The sequence below is a fragment of the Heterocephalus glaber genome, unplaced genomic scaffold (genome assembly GCF_053883595.1).
Source record: "Heterocephalus glaber isolate CG9 unplaced genomic scaffold, H.glaber_assembly_v1.0 deba00001451, whole genome shotgun sequence".
Lineage (NCBI taxonomy): Eukaryota > Metazoa > Chordata > Mammalia > Rodentia > Bathyergidae > Heterocephalus > Heterocephalus glaber.
This window is the reverse complement of record NW_028258301.1, coordinates 2,217,305-2,240,401: the sequence shown is the minus strand read 5'-3', so window position 1 is coordinate 2,240,401 and position 23,097 is coordinate 2,217,305. Positions and strand designations below refer to the sequence as shown.

General features: G+C 35.7%; 1 protein-coding gene and 1 pseudogene across 6 annotated transcripts in view; one reads left to right on the top strand and one right to left on the bottom strand.

Annotated features, from left to right (window-relative positions):
* The window catches only part of Faf1 (Fas associated factor 1), a 481,980-nt gene that overhangs the window by 350,081 nt on the left and 108,802 nt on the right, over nt 1-23,097 (bottom strand). For 2 of the 6 annotated variants that reach the window (XM_004869274.3, XM_087214744.1), the window contains 2 exons: nt 15,455-15,501; nt 6,259-6,464 (listed from right to left, as the gene is read on the bottom strand). In XM_004869274.3, coding sequence (XP_004869331.1) covers nt 6,259-6,464; nt 15,455-15,501 — 253 coding nt within the window. Of the gene's footprint in view, nt 1-3,681; nt 3,770-6,258; nt 6,465-13,519; nt 13,641-15,454; nt 15,502-16,260; nt 16,309-16,354; nt 16,400-23,097 lie in introns of those variants that run through there. The other 4 variants (XM_021247907.2, XM_087214746.1, XM_087214745.1 and 1 more) reach the window with 4 other exon arrangements.
* LOC147827302 (ribosome biogenesis protein BRX1 homolog pseudogene) lies at nt 18,767-21,897 on the top strand (annotated as a pseudogene).

Here is a 23,097-nt window from a genome sequence, read left to right as displayed (position 1 = left end):
TTCAGTAAAGATAATATCATTTCTGAAATATCAGATGAGGTTTAGTAATTTAGAAAATACAAACTTACGACATAATTCATAATTGCATTTCCCTGTTATATATTTTCCAAATTAACACTACAAAAATACTTTTTTCAAATAAGATTACACAATGGAAAGGGAAAAACACAGGTTCGGTAAACTGTAACAGCAATATACTCATTTCTCTCCACCCTCCCTCTCTCTCTCCCTTCCTTTCTAGCAGGGTTCTCACTATGTTGTCCAGACTGGCCTCAAACTCCTAAACTAATATGAGCCTTCCTCCTCTAACTCTAGAATAGCTAGGACTATAGGCTTATATCACCATGTCATTACAGTATCTTATTTAATCCCTGAAATACCACTAGAAGATAAGGATAACTACTATTTTATGAATAAAAGATCTTACACTCTAAGACTGAGTGACGGTATGTACTGAATATTTCTATCCCACCAAAATTCATATGTTGAAATCCTAATCAATAATGTGATGGTGTTTGGAGGTAATCTTTCGAAGGTAATTAAGTCCTGAGGGTAGGGACACATGATGAGATTAGTGGCCTTAAAAGAAGAGAAACAAGTCTGTTTCTCCTCTCTCTGCTATCTAAAGATTCAGCAAGACAACATCAATCTTTAAACCAGGATGTGGGACCACAGCAGACCTTAAATATACATGTCCCTTGGTTTTCCATTCCTCAGCTTCTAGGATTGTGAGAAATAATGTCTGTTGTTTAAGCCACCTAGACTATGGAATATTTGTTTTATCAGCCCCAAATGACTAAGACATTTCATAATGATTAATCACACACCAATGAAACAAATCAGCCATCAAATAACAAGTCTGTTTGACTATTAAATTCATGCTTTTCACCACTATGTATTACTGCCTTTCAAACTGTATGTCATTCTTTTTTTAACCTTACACTAGTGAAGCTTTTTTGTTTTTTAAAGTAATTAAGCATATTGGTACATTTTAGATATATATAATGATCACATTCATCATAGGGAATTTGTGCTTGTACATGATATATCTTTTTTTTTGGAGACAAGGTCTCTCTATGTAATTGAGGCTGACCTCAAACTAGCAGCAATCTTCCTGCCTCAGCCTCCCAAGTGCAGGGATTACAGGCATACATCACCATGCCCAGCTGTACATGATATATCTCGATTCTTCTTTTTTTTCCCCAAGCCCCTCCCCTCCCTTCAATCCCTCTTCACCTCATTTACAAAAACTGTTTCCAATTTTTCCTTCTTTTCTGTTTTTTTCTCTTTTCACTCCCTTCCTTACCCCTCCCCCTCTCCCTAGTTCCCCTTCCCATTTGAACAGTTTCTTCCTATTTCACAATGTCTATTTTACAGTTTGGACCTCATTTACACTTTCAGTTTCTCACACCAGAGAAACAATGCAATATTTACACGTGTGTGTCCAATTCATTTCACTTAAAGAGTATGGTCTCAAGAAGTATCCATTTACCTAGAAATGTCTCATCTGTCCTTCTTTATGGCAGTATGGTACTCCACTATATATATATATATATATATATACACACACATATATATGTATATATACACACACATATATATATAGCCACATCTTCTTTATCCAGTCATCAGTCGATGGGCATTTGGGCTGTTTCCAAGCTTTAGCTATTACAAACTGTGCTGTTACAAACATGGGTGTGCATATATCACTGTGGTATGGTGCTTTTAATCCTTTTGGGAAGATACCAAGAAGAGATATAGCTGGGTCTAACAGAACCTCTAGTTTTGGTTTTATGAGGAATCTTCACACTGATTTCTACGGTGTCTACACTCCCAACAGTGAAGAAGGGTTCCTTTTCCCACACAGCCTGCCAGCATTTGTAATTGGTTGATTTCTTGATGATAGCCATTCTTTCTGGAGTGAGATGGAAGCTCAGTGTTGTTTTAATTTGCATCTCTCAAAAGACCGGTGATGTTAACTTTTTTCATATCTTTATTTGCTGTTTGTACTTCTTCATCTGGGAAGTATCTATTTCAGATGTCCATTTTTGGAGTAGGTATTCAAATTTCAGTGGTATAATTTTTTTGAGTTCTTTATATATTCTAGATATTAGTCCTTTGTCTGATAAACAGCTGGTAAAAATGTTTTCCCATTCTGTGGGTTGTTTCTTCACTCTGTTGGTGATTTTCTGTGCAAGAGGTTTGGCTTACTGAATGTAAAGATTTACTGTTGCCAAAAATAATGAGAGAATTTATTAGGCATCTAGCAGAGCCCTTCTGTGATGATTGACTGATTGTATCAACTTGAGTAAAAGAAGCTCAACTAAATTGGCTCAGTAATTTCATACCATAGGATGTGGAAGACCCATCCTAAGGCAGCTTGTCACCTGGATGGTATAAAAGAGAAATGAAAAAAGACAGATCTGCTTCTGTTTCTTCATAGGAGATCCACTCTTGGAGTTCACCTTAGATGTCACCTCCTAGCTTCCAGTGCAGACTTTTCAGCTTCCACTGCAGATTCTTCAGCCTTCTGGTACAGACCCTCAGCCTTCCCTCACAGACTCATCAGCCTCCTGATATGGACTTGCATGGGACACTACATTGAGCTGCAGATCTTCAACTGGATCCTTCAGATCTCCAGTGTGCAGACAGATCCTTTGCATTCTTCCAGATCTGACTCTGTGGGTCATTGTAAGCCAATCTTATAAATTCTTATATATTTCTATATCTTGTATTATATGTTTCTTCTAGTAAACACTGACTGATACAGATTTGTATCTCATACATACTTCTAATGGTCCTAGTTATACAAAAGAATGAAAAGAAACTGAAGCTACATGCATTCCAGCCTTGACTGGTCAAGTGAGCCTACGTTACTAATAAAGCAATGTCATAAGATATATTCATGTACCACACAGTGCCATTTCAGTAAACAATGAACTGCATATACGGTAACTGACCCTAGAATTATATTGTCTAGTGACATTATAGTCATCTTAGATTGGGTATGTACATGCTATGATGCCCAACAATGCATAATGTATCTTATCATTACATGACACATGACAATCATAAACCCAGAGACAGATTCTTTAATTGTGTTTAGCCAACAACTTGTTCATTTAGTAACAAAAGGAAAATTAAGCAAAGGGGCAATGTTAACAAGATGGCAGAATAGGAAGCTCCAGATCCTATGAAGTCATCAATCCTACAAGGAAACACAGACCAGTTCCCTTTGTGAGAAATCTAGAAAATAGGTAAGAGATCCAAACACTCTAGGTTAGTAAGAAACCACCATTAGCCAAACCCACAAAATGATCTCTCCCCTTGGTTCAGAGAAAACTCCCAGCTCCTGAGTTCTCCCTGGAGAAAAAAAGAGAAGATTGAAACATACACACAGGGTTCAGACCTTTTATAAGAGCTACCAAGGGAATGGCTTCTGTCATGTTTGAATCTAAGCACTGACAGAATCTAAGCACTCAGCTGGAAGCCACTAAGAACAAAGATGATAGATTGAACTAACATACTCATTCATCACGGTCCCTAATACCACTCCTGCAGAGGGAAAAACTTGGGGCATTCATCCAACATCCAAGATTGCTGAGAAGCTGCTTAAGGCACTGATGGCTGTCTCATCTGTTCTGAAGCACTGAAAAGACTCAACACATTCTGGTTACCTACCTAGGGGCTGCTGAGAACAAAAGCTAAGAAGCTTGCTGCTGCTGCTGCTGCTGCTGCTACTGCTGCTGCTGCTGCTGCTGCAGAAAGCCTGGAATATATGAAACAGAGGATAATACAGGTTGTCAGCCTTACCCTTGGGGGAGAGTAGAGTATGCATCCAAGAGTCCACCTTTTAGGGATATTGCCTAAGGTACTAGTTTCTCAACTGCTCAACTCAGAGCACTGGTAGGTCCCAGCATACAGTACTCTAGAACCCTTAAGGCTGACACCCGAGGGAGCAAGAGATCACACGTTCCTAAAAGACTGGGGAATCCTTCAATTTGAGAATTTTCTTAAATAAATCCAAAGATAGATTCATAGAAGAAGTATGAGAAGCCCTAGAACCTCCAACTGGGGTGATTGGCAAAGGATTTTTCCTGCATGAACCTAGTTCATAAAGTCTGAAAGAGGTCACTAATTTTCTTAAATGTGATCTCAAAGTTCCATGATACACAAAGAAAAAGGGAAACAGCAAAACCAAAGGAGCAAAATAAATCTCCAGAAACAAAATGCAAAGGAAATGGAAGTATATAAAATTATCTGAAAAATAATTCAAATAACTAAGGGAGCTCAATGAGCTGAAAGATGAATTTCAAAAGAATATCAACAGAGACAGAAATTGTAAACAACAAAACAAAACCAAAAAAACCCAAAAAAACAAAAATTAATAAAAATTTTAGAGGTGAAAACTACAATAACAAAATTGAAAAATTCTCTAGAGGGTTTCAACAGCAGACCTGATATAGCAAAAGAAATAAAACCCACGAACTTGAAAATAGGTCACATGAAATTATCCAGACAGAGGAGGAAAAAGAAGACAGTGAAAAGAGTTAAGGAATCCTAAAAGAATTATGTGGGACCAATTTACTCATATAGAAATCACAAAATAATAGAAAGGAACAGAAAGTTTACTTGAAGAAATAATGGACCAAAACTTCCCAAATCTGGGGAACAAAATGAACATCCAGATTTAAGAAACCCAAAGCACTTCACTAAGATAAATCCAAAGAACCCCATACAGAAACACATTTTAAGGGCTGGGGATTTAGCTCAGTGGTTTCACCACCTGCTGTGCAAGCATAAGGACCTGAGTTCGATCCCTGGTACCAAAAAAAAAAAAAAGCACATTTTAACCGAACTGCCAGAAGTCAAAAACAAAGACAGAATTTTGAAAGCACCAGAGAAAAGTAACACAGCTGGAAAGAAACCTTAAAAAGACTGTGAAGATTTTTCAGCAAAAACCTTATATACTAGAAGAGAGTAGAATGATATATTCCACTATGAAATATAGCTTAGTAACGAAGGAAAAGAATGACAAAGAAGTTACAGGACAAACAGAAAACAAGGTGGCAATGGTAAAGAACAAAAAACTGCCAACCAAGAAAACTTTACCTAGAAAAACTGTCTTCCAAAAAGGAAACAAATGAAAGCTTTCCAAGATAAAAGAGTGTTCAGCATCACTAGACTTGCCTTACAAGAAATGCTAATGGGAATACTTCAAGTTCAAACACGGATTCAAGACAACATAAAAGTATAAAGCTCACTGGTAAAAATAAGTGTATACACAAATGCAGAATACTGTAATACCGTAGATCTAAGGGCAAATTATATTAAAATAGAAATCAATACAACTTCTGGTTCTACAATGAAACTGAATCAAGTAAGGTAAAACAAATACAAAATCAACATAGTTAAGCTACATACAGCAATCTGACAGTTTGTCCAGAAATGGCAGGAACATACTTTGAGTTTCCCTTAAAAAGGATATTATTTTTCCAACTAGCAGACAGAAAGAGTGATAGAAATATGTCTCATGTCTGATTTCTTTGTGTTGGTTTTAAATGTGTCAGGTAGTGCCAATGTGAAAAGCATTGAGAAGTACAGGCTTTAAGAGGTAATTAAGCAATGAGCATTCTGGACTCAGAAATGGGATTAGGTACCCTTATCAATGCACTTGACAAAGTTCATTTCTTTCACTTTTCCACCTTCTTCCATGTGAAGACATAGCATTCCTTCCCTCTAGAGAATGCAACATCAAGATGCCATCTTGGAAACAAAGAGCAGCCATCACCAGACATGGAACACACAAGTGCCTTGTCCTTGCATTTCCCAACCTCCAGAAATGTAAGAAAATAAATGTCTGTTCTTTATGAACTACCCAGATTCTATTATAACAGCACAAAACTGACCTAAGATACATATTATGAAATAGAATTAACTTAGTTGTAAAGCTTGTATGGAATGTACTCAATTATTACATTGTATTTTTTAAGCTCTTAGATGTTTGATTTGCATCCGTCCTAAAACAGAATCATAAACTATGACATATATGTGGGCACGAAAAATTATTCTTGAACATACCTAAATATCAACACAGAATTTAAAATTAGAATACATTAATCTGTATGGGAAAGTATGTTTCTATCTACTTTTTTTCCCCTTCCTGTTAGCAGTCAACTCAAAATAAAATAATATAAAGTAAATGTTTACCTAATAAATTATTCATTTGTGAAGTCTTTAGAGTAGAGAAATCCTTACCAACAGTACAGCTGTCTTCAAGTACCACATCAACATTTCTGTCTCTGTACTCAACCCTGAAGTCCAGCATCCGAGGCTGCCTTTCTACAATCTGCCTGGATGGCAGTACAGGTCGAAATGCTGAAGAGGAGGAAGGAGTAGGAGCTGGAGCTGAGTGACTTGCTGGATCAAATGCAGGTCCTGGTATGGTCTCACCTCCATATTCACTAAAATAGTGACATAAAAGAAGGATTACCATCAACCAAATCATTATAAAATACCACTGATGACCCTCTTCATCCCTGGCCTATGTACTCTTCCTAGGAAATTTACAAACCCATGTGTAAAGGCCAAATTTAACCTCTACTTCTTCCAGTATGTCTTTTCCAGTGACTGAAGGCCACATTACTCTCCTTCCCATTCCTGTCTTTATGTTAACAGTGCCATCAGTTTGCATTCATTAGATTTTTGCCTTGTGTTACGTTGTAAAATGTTGTTTAAAACTTTGAATTAAAAAGTGTCTTCTTCAGTCATTCTCACTGAGTCATTATTTGACTCATTAATGTTACTTTCCAAACTTTATTGCCCTTAAACTTTAATTCTATTTATCTCATTCCTGGTCTTAAGAGACTTTTTTCTAGTTAGCCAAAAAAACAAACGGCACCATGAGAAATTTCCCTTATCTTCTTAACATCAAATCCACAAACTCATATATGTACTCTCCTTTCTTCCTATAAAATAGAATGGATATTATTTTTCCTTTATATGCAAAATCTAAAATCATCTCATTAGCTTCACACTAGGGATTATCCTTCTTTTCCTTTCCAGTATCTTTGACAACTCCTTTGGCATCTTTTGAATAAAATTTAAACATGTTCTAATATTTGCCTTCTTAAAACTCAAAAATGAAATTTTGGCTCTGCCCACTTACTAGCTGTCTCATTTGTAAAATGGGAAAAATTATATTTGCACAATGCCTGGTACCTAATAAGATCTCAAACTCAGTATGTCCAAAGCTTACCTCATTAATGTTTCCTCATCCTGATCCTATTCCATTACTCCTAATATCAGGAACCCAAGCCAGAAATCTGTGGTATTATACTTGATTCCTCCTCTCTCTACCGCCACATCTAATAAATCCTTTCAGTTTTACTTACTAAATATCTTTTGAAGACAACATCTACCTCTACCCTCTGTAGCTGTCATTCTAGCATCCCTAAAAATCACCTCTTATACAAACTAATGGAAAATAGTTTGCATTATAATCCCAACCTATGTTTTAATACATTCTCTTGCTTCCTTGCACTCCATCCATGTCCTTCCTATAGCAAAATTAAAGATATAAATGTCTTCATATCATTTTCTTCCTCAATCTCTCAATTATCTTCCACTGCTCTTTTGATAAAATGGTGAGGCCCTGTATGATCAGAAGTCAATCTACCCTCCCATCCTGGTCTTATACCATGGTAGCTATATCTCTCTCTATGCTAACAGACACAACAGCCTTCATTTCATCTCTCATCTTGACTCTTTCCTTTTCATGGGATACACAGGCTATTCCTTCAAAGAATATTCTTTTCCTCCCTCAACTCATCTTCACTTGTAGCTAATTATACTCAGTCTTCATATTTCAAGTTCAGTATTTTTCAGCTAAGAACATATTTTGCTACCAGAGGCTAGGCTTAATTCCCCATCACTATCTATAACTATAAAATAAGATCTATCATCATTTGACATCTACATCCCCACTAGAATGTAAATTCCACAAGAACACTTCTCATAGTTGTGTTTTTAATAGCTACATTCTCTGTCCTGAGCTCCAGATTTTACATATAGAAGACCTCAAATATTATTAATTGCCAAATTATTAATTGCCAAACTAACTGATAAAGAAATAATTATTTAAAACATCAGCTTTTCCCTAGCTTAATCTGTCATATATATTATAACCTTTTCCCACCTCAGAAAGAGAAAGGTAATGGGAGGGAACATAAGGAGTACTTTGGTTGCAACATCATTTTGCATATATCTTTCACCACTACCAAAACTCAAGACCAGCTCTAAAACATTTACTCACTCTGAATTTAAGGAAAAACAATGGATGAGGAAACTACATAGGAACAATAATAAACAGTATATGCCCAAGTCAATTATTCATACAATTAAACTGGAGAAAAATCTCTAAAGTTTGCTGCAACTTCTTAAAACCTAAGAAAACAGTCTAAGTTAGTAAAGAGATCACTGTCTTATTAATGCTTTACTCCAAATACATACTTCTATGTAGTCTATTCTGTGGTGCTGAGGCTGAGAATCTGCAAAACTTCATTTTCCTTTACTAGATGATTTCTCAAATTCTGCTGATTGGGGTTATAAACACAGAGATTAACAGGAGGGTAGGCAAGATTTTCTTCTTCCTGTTTGGATGCATTTTCATCAGTATCACCTATAGGTTCCAGCCCCCTTCAGCCTTTTTCCTCCTCCTCTTCTTCTTTTTTTTTTGGGTATTCTTATAACCAGCTTCTTGATATTCCCTCAGACACCAGCCACAGCTGAACGTGTATTCACATGCCTGATCCCTAGCTTCATGGGTCCCCTCTGAGCTTCATAGTTTTGCTAATCCCACTGCTTCTTAAACCTAAGAGTAATGACTTCTTGCAGTAGTTGTTACAGCTAGGTTTCCTCAGTTTTACCTTTTTGATTGTATAACCACTCCTACATTAAACTTCCACTATTGAAACACCTAGAGTGATTTCACTTTCCTGACTAGATCCTGACATATTGAAGAGATCCCAAGAAACATTTCCAAAGACAAGATTCAGGAACTAGCCTGATTATGTCCTTGACCTTCAATTCATTGCTAGCTCCTTGCCAACAGAAAATAGAATACTGGTGATCCATGCCATGCCTTGATATAATTATTAACTAAATTATCATGTGTGGTTAAATTATGATGACATGCCTATTGAAACAAGGGCCTGAGATGACCAAATGATGGATTGACTTGATTATTATGATAGTAAAAATGACAACAAGGACTAAAGAATGGCTTCTTGACTCGATGGGGAGTTTACAGAAGAAAATGACATATAAAGTCAAGATATCGTACCTGCAGTTTCGGATACAAAAAAGAGTTTGTTTCTTCTAACAACATATGTTACTACCACAATAAAGTTAATACTACAGACTGCAGAATTGTAGAGAAAGTTGAATAAACAATACTATGTCTCTTTTGTGAAAGTTAAGTTACTATTTTGGAAGGAGTGAGAACCTAAGAGGTAAAATACTGGACTCAGACGAAAAAATTCTGAAGCTCTAGAATCTCTATGAGCCTTTTATAAACAGAAACAACTTCTCCTCCCATAATGGAAAAGGCTAGCCTCTGCTTGTTTCAAAAATTCTAGTACTCTTACTTAGGACAGCTATCTTGAAAGGAGATGCTTATGCTCAGATCTACCCACTCCATTCTTATTGCCTCTAAAATCAGATTCAGGCATGCATTGAAAGAACGAGTACAGGGCCTTAACCAAAAAGAGATTACTTATATCTAAAAATAATTATAACATTTTGATAAATTATAGCAGGCAAATTCTTACATATAGATATAGAAATAAACTTCAAGTGTGTCTGAACAAAAGAGTTCTGATCGGACAAAATATAATGTTAGCTTAAGCAGCTCTAAGTACCTTTAATAGTTCGCTAAATAAAACTTGAATATCAAAAAGCCTAGGGGCCGGGGATTTAGCTCAGTGGTTCCACCGCCTGGCTCGAAAGCTCAAGGACCCGAGTTCAATACCCAACACCAAAAAAAAAAAAGTCTACACTTATTAAGGATGAGATATCTGAACTCACCTATCAAAATAGAAGAAATCTAAATGTTTAATGAAACATGAAGTGTGGAACGGATTTGCTATGTGTAACCTGAATATGCACACACCCTCCTGTCATCATCCATGAGGTCATGGAGGACCCTACATTAAAGCATTGAATAATTCATTTGTAAAAGAATCTACATTTTTAAAAAGCTTTAATAATAGCTATTTCTGGGAAATGACACCACTAAGACTTCCTAACAAGCATGAGGAGATCTCAGAGTGGCAGAGGTCAAATGGCAAAATTCAGTAAAGGGATTTGAGCATTAATACTACATTAATGAACAAAATCAGCAATCAGAAGATTCTGACTTGCACTTCTTTAGAGGTGTTTAACTGAATATGGTACTTCTAAGGAACAAAATTAAAGGCCAGTCCATTAAAATATTACTTGATCTATAATAGTAGAACCCTAAACCTGGCAGCCTAACTTCAGTAATCACAATGCAGAGTCACATTCACCTCAGTGTTTCTCAACACATATTGTTTCACAGATATAAAACCCTTGGATTAAATGGGCAATCTGGTCCACCATAAAAGACAATATAACAGTCATATATATATATAATTTTTCTTCTAAGAAATCTCCTAAGACACTCTTACCCTATGTACTGATAAAAGGGAAATATCCAGATTTTCAGGGAATTCTTACATTCTAAAACTGAAATTATGCTAATGCCTTTGGATTTTACAAAAGTGTAAGATTACAGCATAAAATGAAGCTTTGGCCCAAATTGATTCACCAAAGGTTCAAACAGTCAACCTACCCTGCCATTACTCCCCCAGGCCCTGAATGTAAAACAAAAAAAGACATTCAGTGACTGGTAGAGATCCTATCCTCTACTGGCTTCCTAGCCCATGGAGTTAGTGTTACTTGCAAATAATCTTACAAAATTTTTTATTCTTGTACTAATTTGCAAGCACTATGACAAGCATTTTGCTTTCGTAGAACACAGTATGCTTTACTGTCTTTTCCTAAAGATTATGCCAGTTCTCTTGCTTATTGTCACAATAACCTTGTCTGGAGAGATCCTGATCACATAGGTGTTCCTAGACCAACATGACATTGCTAATACTGCGGACTAAAACTAAAGAACAGAAGTGGCAAGCACTTGGATGCTTTAGTATGAAAAATTCGTGCTAGAGATTAGCATATATACAAACCATAAAAATGCAGGTGTTTCCACCCTGATAAAGTTTTGGGGGTCCAGTAATAGAAACCATGCCAGGACAAAAACTCTATCGTTATGCCTTGCATTTGCCATCAATAACAAAGAGACAACTAAGTTAACAAAGAAAAAAAATTTACACTGGCAACAGAAAAATTAGAAATGTATAATATGTTGGCACCAATCAAAATTAGACTGCTTAAACATTACAGCCTTAAAGATATGCCTGAAAAATAGTAGTGAACAAAAGCCTCCTGACAGACAGAAGTTAACGCTGCACCACCACAGGGTGACCATTTCATTCAGAAGGAGAGATAGGCTAAGGTATAAGTCTTCATTGAATCATGAACAATAGTTAATGACTTGAACAGCAGATGAGAACTTCAAATTAGAAAAGTGGGTGAAAGAAAGTCTGGGGAAGAAATACAGAAATGAATCTTTTAAAATGGACACAGAATATGAATATATTTGTTTCTTAGGTGTCTGTTCCCCATAAACTGCCCATGGGGGTGAGGGGGGGTGTTATTCATTAAACAAGAAAACAGTAATGTGGAAGCCAAATTATAAGAGACTAGTGAAAAGACTCCATGGAGAAATCTATTTTAGAATTAAACTTCAACTAATGGAAATATTTTTGTCCTTACTCAGCTCTCCTCCACAAGCCACTCAGGCCCTTGGAAGGCAATGAACAAAAGCAAAGTAAACAGGAACTCTCCATTTGTTTATTTCAATTTTTAAAAGTCCATTCATAACAAAATCTTTGGGTACCTGCTGCAAAAAATCCACATTTATTTTAGAAGCAAACTTGTGAATCAACTCAGACTTTTTAAATGAGCATTTTCCTAAACCAGAAAACTTGAACATTTATATATAAAGAGCACAATGATCAAGGTCAAATCTCATCTTTTCTGGGTGTTCTTAATATATTAAACAATGGATGAGGAACATACTATACATGTTTATGTGCCTTAAACGAGTTGATAATTACTATTCAGTGAATGTCTCAAGTTATACTATTAATAAAGTTTATTTTTAAAAACATAGCATCTGCTACCTAGACGTAATTTACTAGTACTTTCTAAAAAAAAACTGCCCCCCCAAAATAGTTTCATATGAGGCTCTGTACAATATGCTGAATAAAAAAACATTAAGGAGTAGTAAATATACATGCACAAACCTGATATTTATTTATGACTGAATGAATGATTTACATTTATGACTGCATAAACTACACATGTCATACATATATTACATGAGCAGTATATTGTCAAATGAAATAAGCCTTGGGGGAAGGGCCAAAAGACATGCCTATATTCCTGAATACATCATCATCATCATCATCATCATCATCATCATCATCATCATCCTGTATCATCTGAGTCACTGTATCATGCTTTATTATCTCTACCTGTAAAATTAGGGATAATAATGTCTGCTTTTACTAGCTTAAAACTAAAAATAAAATTATGGGAGAAAGACATATGTATGAGAGGCAGAGAGCTCAACATTTTTACCCAAAGACATGTCTTGCTTGCTGATGTACAGAACAGGCATGGCTTTTCAAAGGAGCAAAACCAGATTTCACAACCTTCTACTACTCTTGTGATAGTAGGCAAGTCTATGTAAATTCTGAGTTTTCTCATCTGAGAAATACGCACATTTATCTTTTAAGGGTTGTAATGAGTATTAAATGAGGGAAAATGTCAGTTGTTTAGCATAGTATCTTAAGCATTTAAAAAAAAAGTTAGTTTCTTTCCTTGTACTTTATGGGTATATTAAAAATCATAGTCCTACTTTTGGATTCACATAAAAATCTGATTTCAAGAAAAGCTATAAAGCACAGAGATATTTCTTCCTCCCTCTCCACAAAAATTTATGTTAATAACTAACCTCCTTTAGACTGCACATAACTAATATAATTTTTATAATCTCTAGCTAAAAGAAGTATTAACGCTTCAATCAATGCTGAGGTTAATTATTGCCTAGCAAAAAGTTTAATAGCCTATGAGAATATTACATAACAGTATTTTCTTTATAGTATTTGGTATCTCTCTTTTCTGTTAAGGTATGGACTAACAAATTAAGAATCAGTTATAGGTCCAGGGATTTAGCTCAGTGGTTCTGCCACCTGCCTCGCAAGCACAAGGTCCTGAGTTCAATCTCTGTACACACCCCCCGCCAAAAAAAAGAATCAGTTATATAAGCAGACTGTATATTTGACATTATTATAAAAACCAAACTTACAAATCAATGATCTTTTTAAGTGCCTGCATATACCATTCCCAGCACTGTATCTTCTGCTTTCAGTATTAAGTCTATCAATGAGTGCAAGGGTCCTTCTTTTATTTGCCTCTGGCCAGTGGATACAAAAGAAGAACTTTCAATTATGTCAAATTCACAGTGATTTCGAAGCTAATGAATACAGGAAGGAAACAAATGAAGAAACTTACTTGATATAACTGATTCTGCTACACAGATAACGACTCATTCCTCTAATTTAAAAGAAGCAAATAAAATCAATGTAAACCCACTCTGCTCAAATTTAAACTCAAAACGTTATAGTGACTACCATATCAGAAAACAATTACTGGTTTCTAGTCATAAAATCTATTAAAGCAAAAAGCATCGTCAGTAACAGAAGAGATGGAATATTTCAAGGGGAAAGTGAATTTCTACAGTTCAAAGAAAATGCTATCCTTGTAAGATGTATCCAATGTGTACTCATGACCCAATAGCCAAAAATCCACAAGAATTTAGCACAACAACAATTCTAGCACAGAAGGAGTGGTAATAACACTTACTCAAGAATGAAACTGGAGACACATTTAGCATTCTGAAACTTTCTACACCAAGAAATTTTAAAATGAGCATGAAGGAAGTCCCTGTAATGATCTGATTTGCTTTCTGGACAAGGGCTTCAATATAACTGAGTGCTTTTGAACAAAAAACAAAAACAAAAAAAAGGCTAGTGCACACTTTCGAAATCAGCTACATTTACTCTGAATGAAACTCTTTATAAGAATTTTTAAAGAGGGAGTGGAGTAATGTGTTTCATGTTAAAAGCAATTAATCAGTAAGTGTGGTCAGGTACCAAACCGACTTTGTCTCCATCCCAAATATACACTTTCCTATAAAGTAAAAAATATAGCACATTTCATGGTTCAGCATGAATATTTTTGACGTTGCAACGGCACTTTTCTTCCGTCCAAAACAGTATTTATTCCTAGTCTGCTGTTTCCACTTGCCCCAACTGCACTTAAGCAAATCCTGCTTCAGTGACTTAGAAATCTCACCCACCAAAACTCAAGCCAAAGTTTGAATTGGGGGTGGGAAGGTGTCAAGTAAGTAAACTGCATTTGGAAAGGAGAATGCTTTCACCTCCTATGACTTTATAGTGTGTTCTTTTAATCCAGAACCAGAATCTATAATTTTAAGAAGAGAAAAGTTATTAATTTATTTTTAATTTAAATATGTTTTAACTATTACAGTTTTCTTGGCCTCCTCTTCCAATTTTTACCTTCTAGCAAAGACACAAACCCACTAATACCAGTCCACATGTTAACACTGGACATTTCAGGCAAAATAGTTCAGTGCTCTGGGAAGTTTAATAATTAAGGACTTACTTAACTGTTGCACATTATCATATGATTTAAAAACCAAAATGGAGGGGGTAAGAGATTACAGTAAGCTCGGAGATAAAGACTGAATATATAACAACCATACTCTGTGGCTACTGAGCCATGTCTCATTTCCTCAGTCCCAATCAATGGCTTGAAGGATTCAGTTCCCTCCGTACTATGAATTAGAAGATGACTTTGAAAAGCTTTCTTAAAAATAAAATAAACCATCTTAAAAGACAGTATTATTCAATTTGGAAAAATATTGTGTAGTTAAAAGTTGGAGACTTTGGGGAATTAATACAACTAACAAAAATATCTGAAAGAACAATGACTGTATTAATGAACTTACACAACAAAAATCAAATGCTCCATTAAAAAGCGAAATAAGGGCTGGGGATTTAGTTCAGTGGTTCTGGCGCCTGCCTTGCAAGTGCAAGGTCCCAAGTTTGATCCCCGGTACCAAAAAAAACAAAACAAAAAGTGAAATTAAAAAACTAACAATTTTCTCTTTTTTCCCTCTGCCAAACTGTTATCTTACTATGAAACCATTATAACATACCTTTGTAGAATGCCATTTTCCTGGGGTATTACGCCATTGATAGCTGCCTGCAAACAATAAACAAAGAAAGTCATTTAAAGAAACAGCTAACTGTCCAGTGGGGACAGGTAATGCTGTAAAAGGAAAGAAGTATACTTCAAAATATTTATGTAAATGTTATAATAAATACCTATTTAAACAAAATACTGAATACAAAATACTGTTTCCTTAATGATGGAAAAACATTCTCTATTAAATGATTCTCTATTTCTTGATAATAAAGCAACATCCTTGAAAATTTGAAAACATACATTTGGCATATACTACCAACAAACCCTGAATACAAAAAGCTTAACTCCACAATCCACATTCAAGTAAAACATTCACAAAACAATGCTTAAGGATAGGACAAGTAAAATCAGTACATTAATCTTTTTAACATTATTTCCTCTCTCAGAATAAGAAAAACAAGATATAAAAGTCAAATAAAAATCTCTATGTGAATACAAAAATTAGCTTAACAGTGAAATTCATTCTTTCATGTTACAATCATTAGTCTACCCCATACTTTTTTTTCTGTACAGGGGGATCAAACTCAGGACCTTGCACTTGCAAGACAGGTGAGTTCCACTGAGCTAAATTCTCAGCCATACAATCATTAGTCTTAATGGAAAAAAATACTGAGAACCAAAGAATGTAGAGGCAAAAGTTATTTGATAAACCTAACACCACAAATATATCAGGTGTCAAAAAGAAGCAGTATTACAGCAGAAGTTCACTTATATAAACATTCCTGAAACTGATTTCTAAGTTAACAAGTCACCAACCAATAAGAACATAGGACAGGTATGATATGCCATGGGATGCTTTTGAAGGCTATTATGAGGTAGGCTGTCACATCCTGAACTGTGGACAACTCACTGTTGAATGTCTCTGGAAACACACACACATACTCCCCCCGCCAACCTTTCCCAACTCTGCCTTTGTACCACACCAATTTCTACTTCCCTCCCCTTTCCCACCCACAAAAAGTGAAAACACAAGGAAAAAACATAAACACCTAATACTTTAATGTTTTATCAGCTGCCTGGAAATCAACTGCCAAAAAGAATTTGTGTGAAACATTAACTATTTGGCAGAAGTGGATTAAGTTTACAGTACTGTACTAGTGAATGAAAATAAAGCAGACTGTAAGACACATTATACATTTTGAGAGCTATAATGTTCCCTTGACAAAACCCAAATAAATCAACAATTAATGAGGACAGTAGATACTACAGACAACTGACAACACTGATGACTCATAAGTCTTTTGAATGCTAACTGGCTTTCAAAGCCACAGATTCACTGGAAGCATCTAGGCCTAGTGCCAGGTCAATCATTGTGTTCCTATTAACAGCCAACGGTTCTACATACAAGTACCTCCTTCACTAATAGCTTAGGGAGTTGAGGCCTGATCAGAGGAGGTGAACCACTGAGAAAAAGTCTCTGTAGGGTAAGGTATCTTTCTCACCCTGGCTCTTGCTTTCTCTCTGCTTCCTGGGTGCCACAGAAGCAGCTTTCCTTCACCAGGCCCTCCTGCATGCCACTTCTGCCTTGGAGCTAGCTGACCATGGATTGAATTCTCTGAAACAACGAGCAAAAATAAACCTCTTCTCCTTTAAATCACAGGGGCCAGTTATATTGTCCCAGCAATACAGAGGTGATAAATAAAATGATGCTGGAAAAGAAAATTGCCAGAGCTTGGAAAGGCTATGGCTCACACTTTCATTAGGGAATGTCATAGTATAATGGAAAAAAAACACTAAGGATTTAGAAAATACAAACTTTGATTCTAGGCCAATAGTGGCGAACCTAGGGCACACATGCCCCAGTGAGTTGTTTATCACTGAAAGCTCTAAAAGGTTTGCCATTACTGTTTGAGGCTCTCCTACTATTAATTTGATAACATCACTATATTCCCTGAACTTTGAGTCTCAGTTTTCTCATATGTAAAATGAATTAAGATTACATTCTCAGCCAAAACAGGCCTTCCGTTTTGTTCCTCAAACAAATAATTTTTTTTTCTGTTTCTTAAAGTCTATGAAAACATTCTCTGTTTGTGCCCTTTCACATTTTTTGCCTGGGTAAATCATAACCATCGTAAGTGATGCTTCTGTTGAATATACTTTCTCAAAAAATTCTCCCCTGGGCTAGAGATATAGTTCAATGAAAGAGCACTTCATGCACAGCACATATAAGGCCCTTGGTTCAGTAACCAGCACCACCCATAAAATTCTTCACTGATCAGCCATTTATCTAATTGGGTTTATTGAAAAAAAAATCTTGTATTTCATAGTAATTATCATAATTTTTAATTATTTGGTGATTTTTTTAAATGCCTGTCTTTAGTAAAATTTACAAAAGGAGAAAGACTAGAGAAACAGATTTTTGACTGAGAAATAAGGAAAGCTATGAAGGGAGATATACCCTTCCAGATTACAACTCCAACCAGTCCCCATCTCTCAACAGAATATTCAGCCACTGGATGAATCTACCAATAAGTACAGCATCCATGATCCAAGGACCTACCAAAAGCTTCACCTATGAACACGTGAGTCCTTTCAGGGACATTCCAGATCCAAACCATAACATTAACCTTCTCTGATACCACCTTGGTCTGAACTATCACCATACTCCTAGTATTTCTACAGTCTCCAAATGGATCTCCCTGTTTTCATTCTTGCCCCATACACTTAAGTCTATTCATAAATGTCCAATCAAATAAAATCCTTTTCCTGTTCAAAATGTTCTAATACTTTCCCAGATCAGCAGAGTAAAAGTCTTACAAGACCCTACATAATCTGGCTTTAGCTCCCTTTCTAACCTCACCTTCTTCCACTCACCCCATGTTCACATACTCTAGCAACCCTGGTTTCCTTAACATTTCTTGAACCAGCCAAGCATCCTCTCATAAACTTTTAAAACTTACTCTTCTGTTCAGTAGAATACTCTCCTTTTAAATGTGCATACATCTCACTTTTTCACTTCAGTAAGGTTTGTTCTCAGAGGTCATTTCAGAGGCTTTCACCAACCACCCTATCTAAAAGAGAACTCCTTCCAGCCATGACACAACATCTAACAAATTACATATTTGTTTTCTTGTTTATTATGATCACCAAGATGTAAGCTACAAAGGAAATTCTGATCATTAATGGGTCATCAACCACAGCAGCTAGATGGTATGATTTAATTATTTACTGAACAAAGGAATATACAAGTTAATGAATGCCATAAACTCAAGAACATCAGCAAAGAAACAGTATAAGAGAGGACAGAAATGTTTTAGGCTTTTTATTTTAGGCATGTTGATTCTGAAGTACTGAAGGGCCTGATATTGTAGCTCAGTGGGAGAGCACACTTGCCTACCATGCAGCAAATCTTGGGTTTGATTCCCTAGTACTGTAAAAAGAAAAACAACAGAATTTAAGTATTAACGGAGAAGGTGGTAAGGCAAGATGGTGGCAATCAAGAGGAAGCAGCATGGGGACTTGGTGGTTTCGGTGAAGAAGCCAAAAAGAAACAAAAAAGATGCCAAGCCTCCAGCTAAGCCATCAGCTGTGCCAAAGGAGATGGAAGAAGCAGAGAAGGACTGTATCCCAGGTCCCGTTTGCAAGGGCAAGTGGAAAAATAGGGAACGGATTCTCATCTTTTCTTCCAGAGGAATAAATTTCAGAACAAGACATTTAATGCAAGACTTGAGAACACTGATGCCTCATTCTAAAACAGATACTAAAATGGATCGTAAAGATAAATTATTTGTGATTAATGAGGTCTGTGAAATGAAAAACTGCAATAAATGCATCTATTTTGAAGCTAAGAAAAAACACGATCTTTCTATGTGTGTGACTTTCGAATTCACCTCATGGGCCCTCTGCCAAATTCCTTGTTCAAAATATTCATACCCTAGCAGAACTGAAGACGACTGGAAACTGAAAGGTTCTCAGCCAATTTTGTCTTTTGACCTTGCTTTTGATGAATTGCCACATTATGCTTTGTTAAAAGAACTCTTAATTCAGATTTTTAGTACGGCACGATATCATCCCAAAAGCCAGCCATTTGTGGACCATGTATTTACTTTCACCATTTTGGATAATAGGATATGGTTTCAGAACTTTCAGGTCATAGATGAAGATGCTCAACTTGTAGAAATAGGACCTCGTTTTGTCTTAAATCTGATAAAGATTTTTCAGGGAAGTTTTGGAGGACCAACTTTATATGAAAATCCTCACTACCAGTCACCAAACATGCATCGGCGTATAATAAGATTCATCACAGCTGCGAAATACAAAGAGAAACAGCAAGTAAAAGATGTGCAGAAACTGAGAAAGAAAGAGCCAAAGACTGTTCTTCCACATGATCCTACTGATGATGTTTTTGTTACACCAGCTGAGGAAAAACCAATAAAAATACAGTGAGTAAAACCAGAGCCAAAAGTCGATTTGAAAGCAAGGAAAAAAAGGATTTACAAAAGGCAAAGAAAATTGAAACACAAGATGAACAGGAGAAATGCCAAATGAATCAATGGATAACTAAGTTTTCCAAATATTGTATATTTATTTTGTATTCAGTGTGTAAGTACATCTATTATCCTGGACTACTTTGCCTAATTACTGTGCCATTTGAAAGAAAAAAAAAATCTTAGAATCAGTGGTGTTTATCTTTTTTTAAATAAAGCACTGTATCACCAAAAAAAAAAAAAAAAGTATTAATGGAACATTCACAAAGAAATAGGCCATAGATTGTTACAAATATAAAGCCTGTGAGTATGAAATATTGAGTCTGAAGTTATAAGTCATCCATTTCCAAGTTGTTGAAAAAAATGATCTAGTAATTGTACCTCAGGAACTGTCCCCCAAAAGCTTGTGTGTTGAAGGCTTGATCCTCAATAAAGCAGGGTGCAGAGGCAGACCCTTTGGGAGATGATTGGCTCTTGAGGGTTAACACTTCATGAATGGATTAATCATTTATGGATTCAATGTGAATATACTTAATCCTAAGAATCTATATTCTGATGGGTCTGTCTTTAAATCCTGGTTCTACCATGCATGTACTACCTGTGCAACATTGGTCATCACCCCCACCCAGTATCAGATATCCAGAACTTAATAACATTATAATTCAAAGTTTTTACCCTTTGGGCAACATCTCCTCTTTTCCCCTAAGTCCCTGACAACCACCATTCTACGCTTTCTGTTTCTAGGAGTTTCAATGTCTTTATATTCTTCATATAAGTAAGAGCATGCAGATACTTGTCGTTTTGTGTCTGGTTTATCTCACTAAGCATAATGCCCTCCAGGTTTATTCATGATGTCACAGATGGCAGGATTTCATTCTTTGTTATACTTGAATAATATTCCATTATATATACAGATGACATTCTCTTTATTCATTCACCAATGGCCACTCAGGTTTTTTCCATTTCTTGACTAATGTAAATAATGCTGCAGTAAATACGAGAGCCTGGTCATGTTGACTACTCAAGTATAAAATGGAGGTAATAATACCATCTTACTTTACAAGATTATTACCAGGATTAAATGAAATTAAAAACTAAAGTATTCCATAATGCTAACCACCATAATTATCAATCTTCAATATGTACCTTTTTAAAGCTCTACTTTGTTCTGTGCTCTGTACACTATAGTGGTACATAAACATCTGCCTCACATAGAGCTACAAATCCAGATATATTTTTGCATATATAAAACTTCCTGCTCCCAGTAAGGTAATCTGGAATAGGGCCCAGAAATCATTTTTATAAGCTCCTCAAGTGATTTTAATGGACAGATAGGGTTTGAGTAAAATAAGTTTTTAACAGACATATTACAGACCTATAAAAAAATTTTGCTATGTTATACCATCTAGAATTTTCCCATATGCCCTGTATCAGTGATGTCAAACCTTTTAAGCTTCCAATGATAACAGCCGGCTCTGGCACACGTGCCATAGGTTCGCCACCACTATGCTATATTAATTCAGAAATTGCATAATATCTAAACATGCTTCAAAAATTCATGTTAACATATGTTCAAAGTTAAGGCTCTATAGCCAGAAGGCCATTATATCCCAGCTTCATCACTTACTACCTGTGCAATTTTGAGAAAGTTCTTTAATTCCTCCGTGCCTCAGTTTCCTCATAAGTAAAATGGAGTAGAAAATAGTACTTATGCATTAGATTTTATGAAACCTGATAACACCCTATAAAGAATGTAAATGATGATATAATAAAGATGAGTTGCTCTTATCATTGCCACACTGAAATTTATCATTTTTTAAAATAAACAGATTTTAATCAAAAATTTTGAAGGCAAAGAAGGAACCACATAGACAAACTGACTCCAGAAAGCTTATTTTTTGAGATGTTTTGTCTTTTTATTTTTTAATAATTACAGTGTATGATCATCAAAATGTTCCATTAGTTACAGATGAAGAGATAAAAGTGGAAGAAATGTTAGTAATTTAACAGCCTTATAGTGCTAAAATTTAACTACTGTTTATTTTTGCAGTAGAAAAGCATTCCAATTAGCAATCCTAAAATATCTCCAATAGAGATAAATATCTGGTTTAAATAAGTTCTAATTTGATTTCCCCTCAAGGAGGAAAAAAATGAGCAGAATGAAGAATGTAAGAAACATAATAACCATTTTTACAATGTTTTTAATCAAAGTAAAAAAAAAAAATCACTGAATCCTTCAAGTAGATATCAGTATCAAAATAGCCCTAGAGGCAGAATCAAGATAGGTCCAGACCAAATTAAAGAGAGGGCCATAAGCCATACTCTTGTCAGAAAATACCTACGTCAAAAAAATAACAGGGAGGGAGAGCCACACAACTACATACAAAAGCAACTGGGAATTAAAACGTCATTTGCTAAAACCAAAATGCAAGAAAGTGTTTCATGTCACAGCCACCTACTATACTTCCCTTCCTCATATTCTCTGGCCTCCCTCGGCAACATGATAGTAGTCTAGTCAGTACCACATAAAGGCCCAATCTCCTCTCTTCTGCCAACTGAATAAACTGCTGCCTTCTCTAGTCAATGAACGGGAAGACGAAACAGAGAATATCAACTAATTTATTTATTCCGGATTAAAAAAAAAAGTTGCAAGATAAAACCAAAAAGCAACAAAAACATTTAAAGGGAGCAGTTTTAAGAATATATGGAGTTTGGCAACAAAAGAGGATCTGGGAAAAATGAAATCAGAAATAATTACTCACATAACAGCAAAGATTTTGCTCATGGTGCAAGACATGATTAATAAATCTACAGAGGACACAGATTAAAAAATAGAGGATCTGAGGAACATGATGGAATCCCAACATAGGAAACAAATGGAATCCATAAAACACATACAAACAGATTTCCAAGAGATTAAAAACTCCATAGAAAGTCTGCGCAGCAGAATGAACCAATGTGAGGATAGAATCTCAGATATAGAAGATAGGATTGCAATTAGTGACCAGGAAAAGAAAAATTGCTTAAAAACAGTAAGGGACCATGAGAAATCAATCCAGCAGCTGCTAGACGATGCAAAGAAGAATAACATAAGACTGACTGGAGTCAATGAAGAAACAGGAGACAGTGCAGATGACATAAAAAAACTGCTCACAGAAGTGATGGC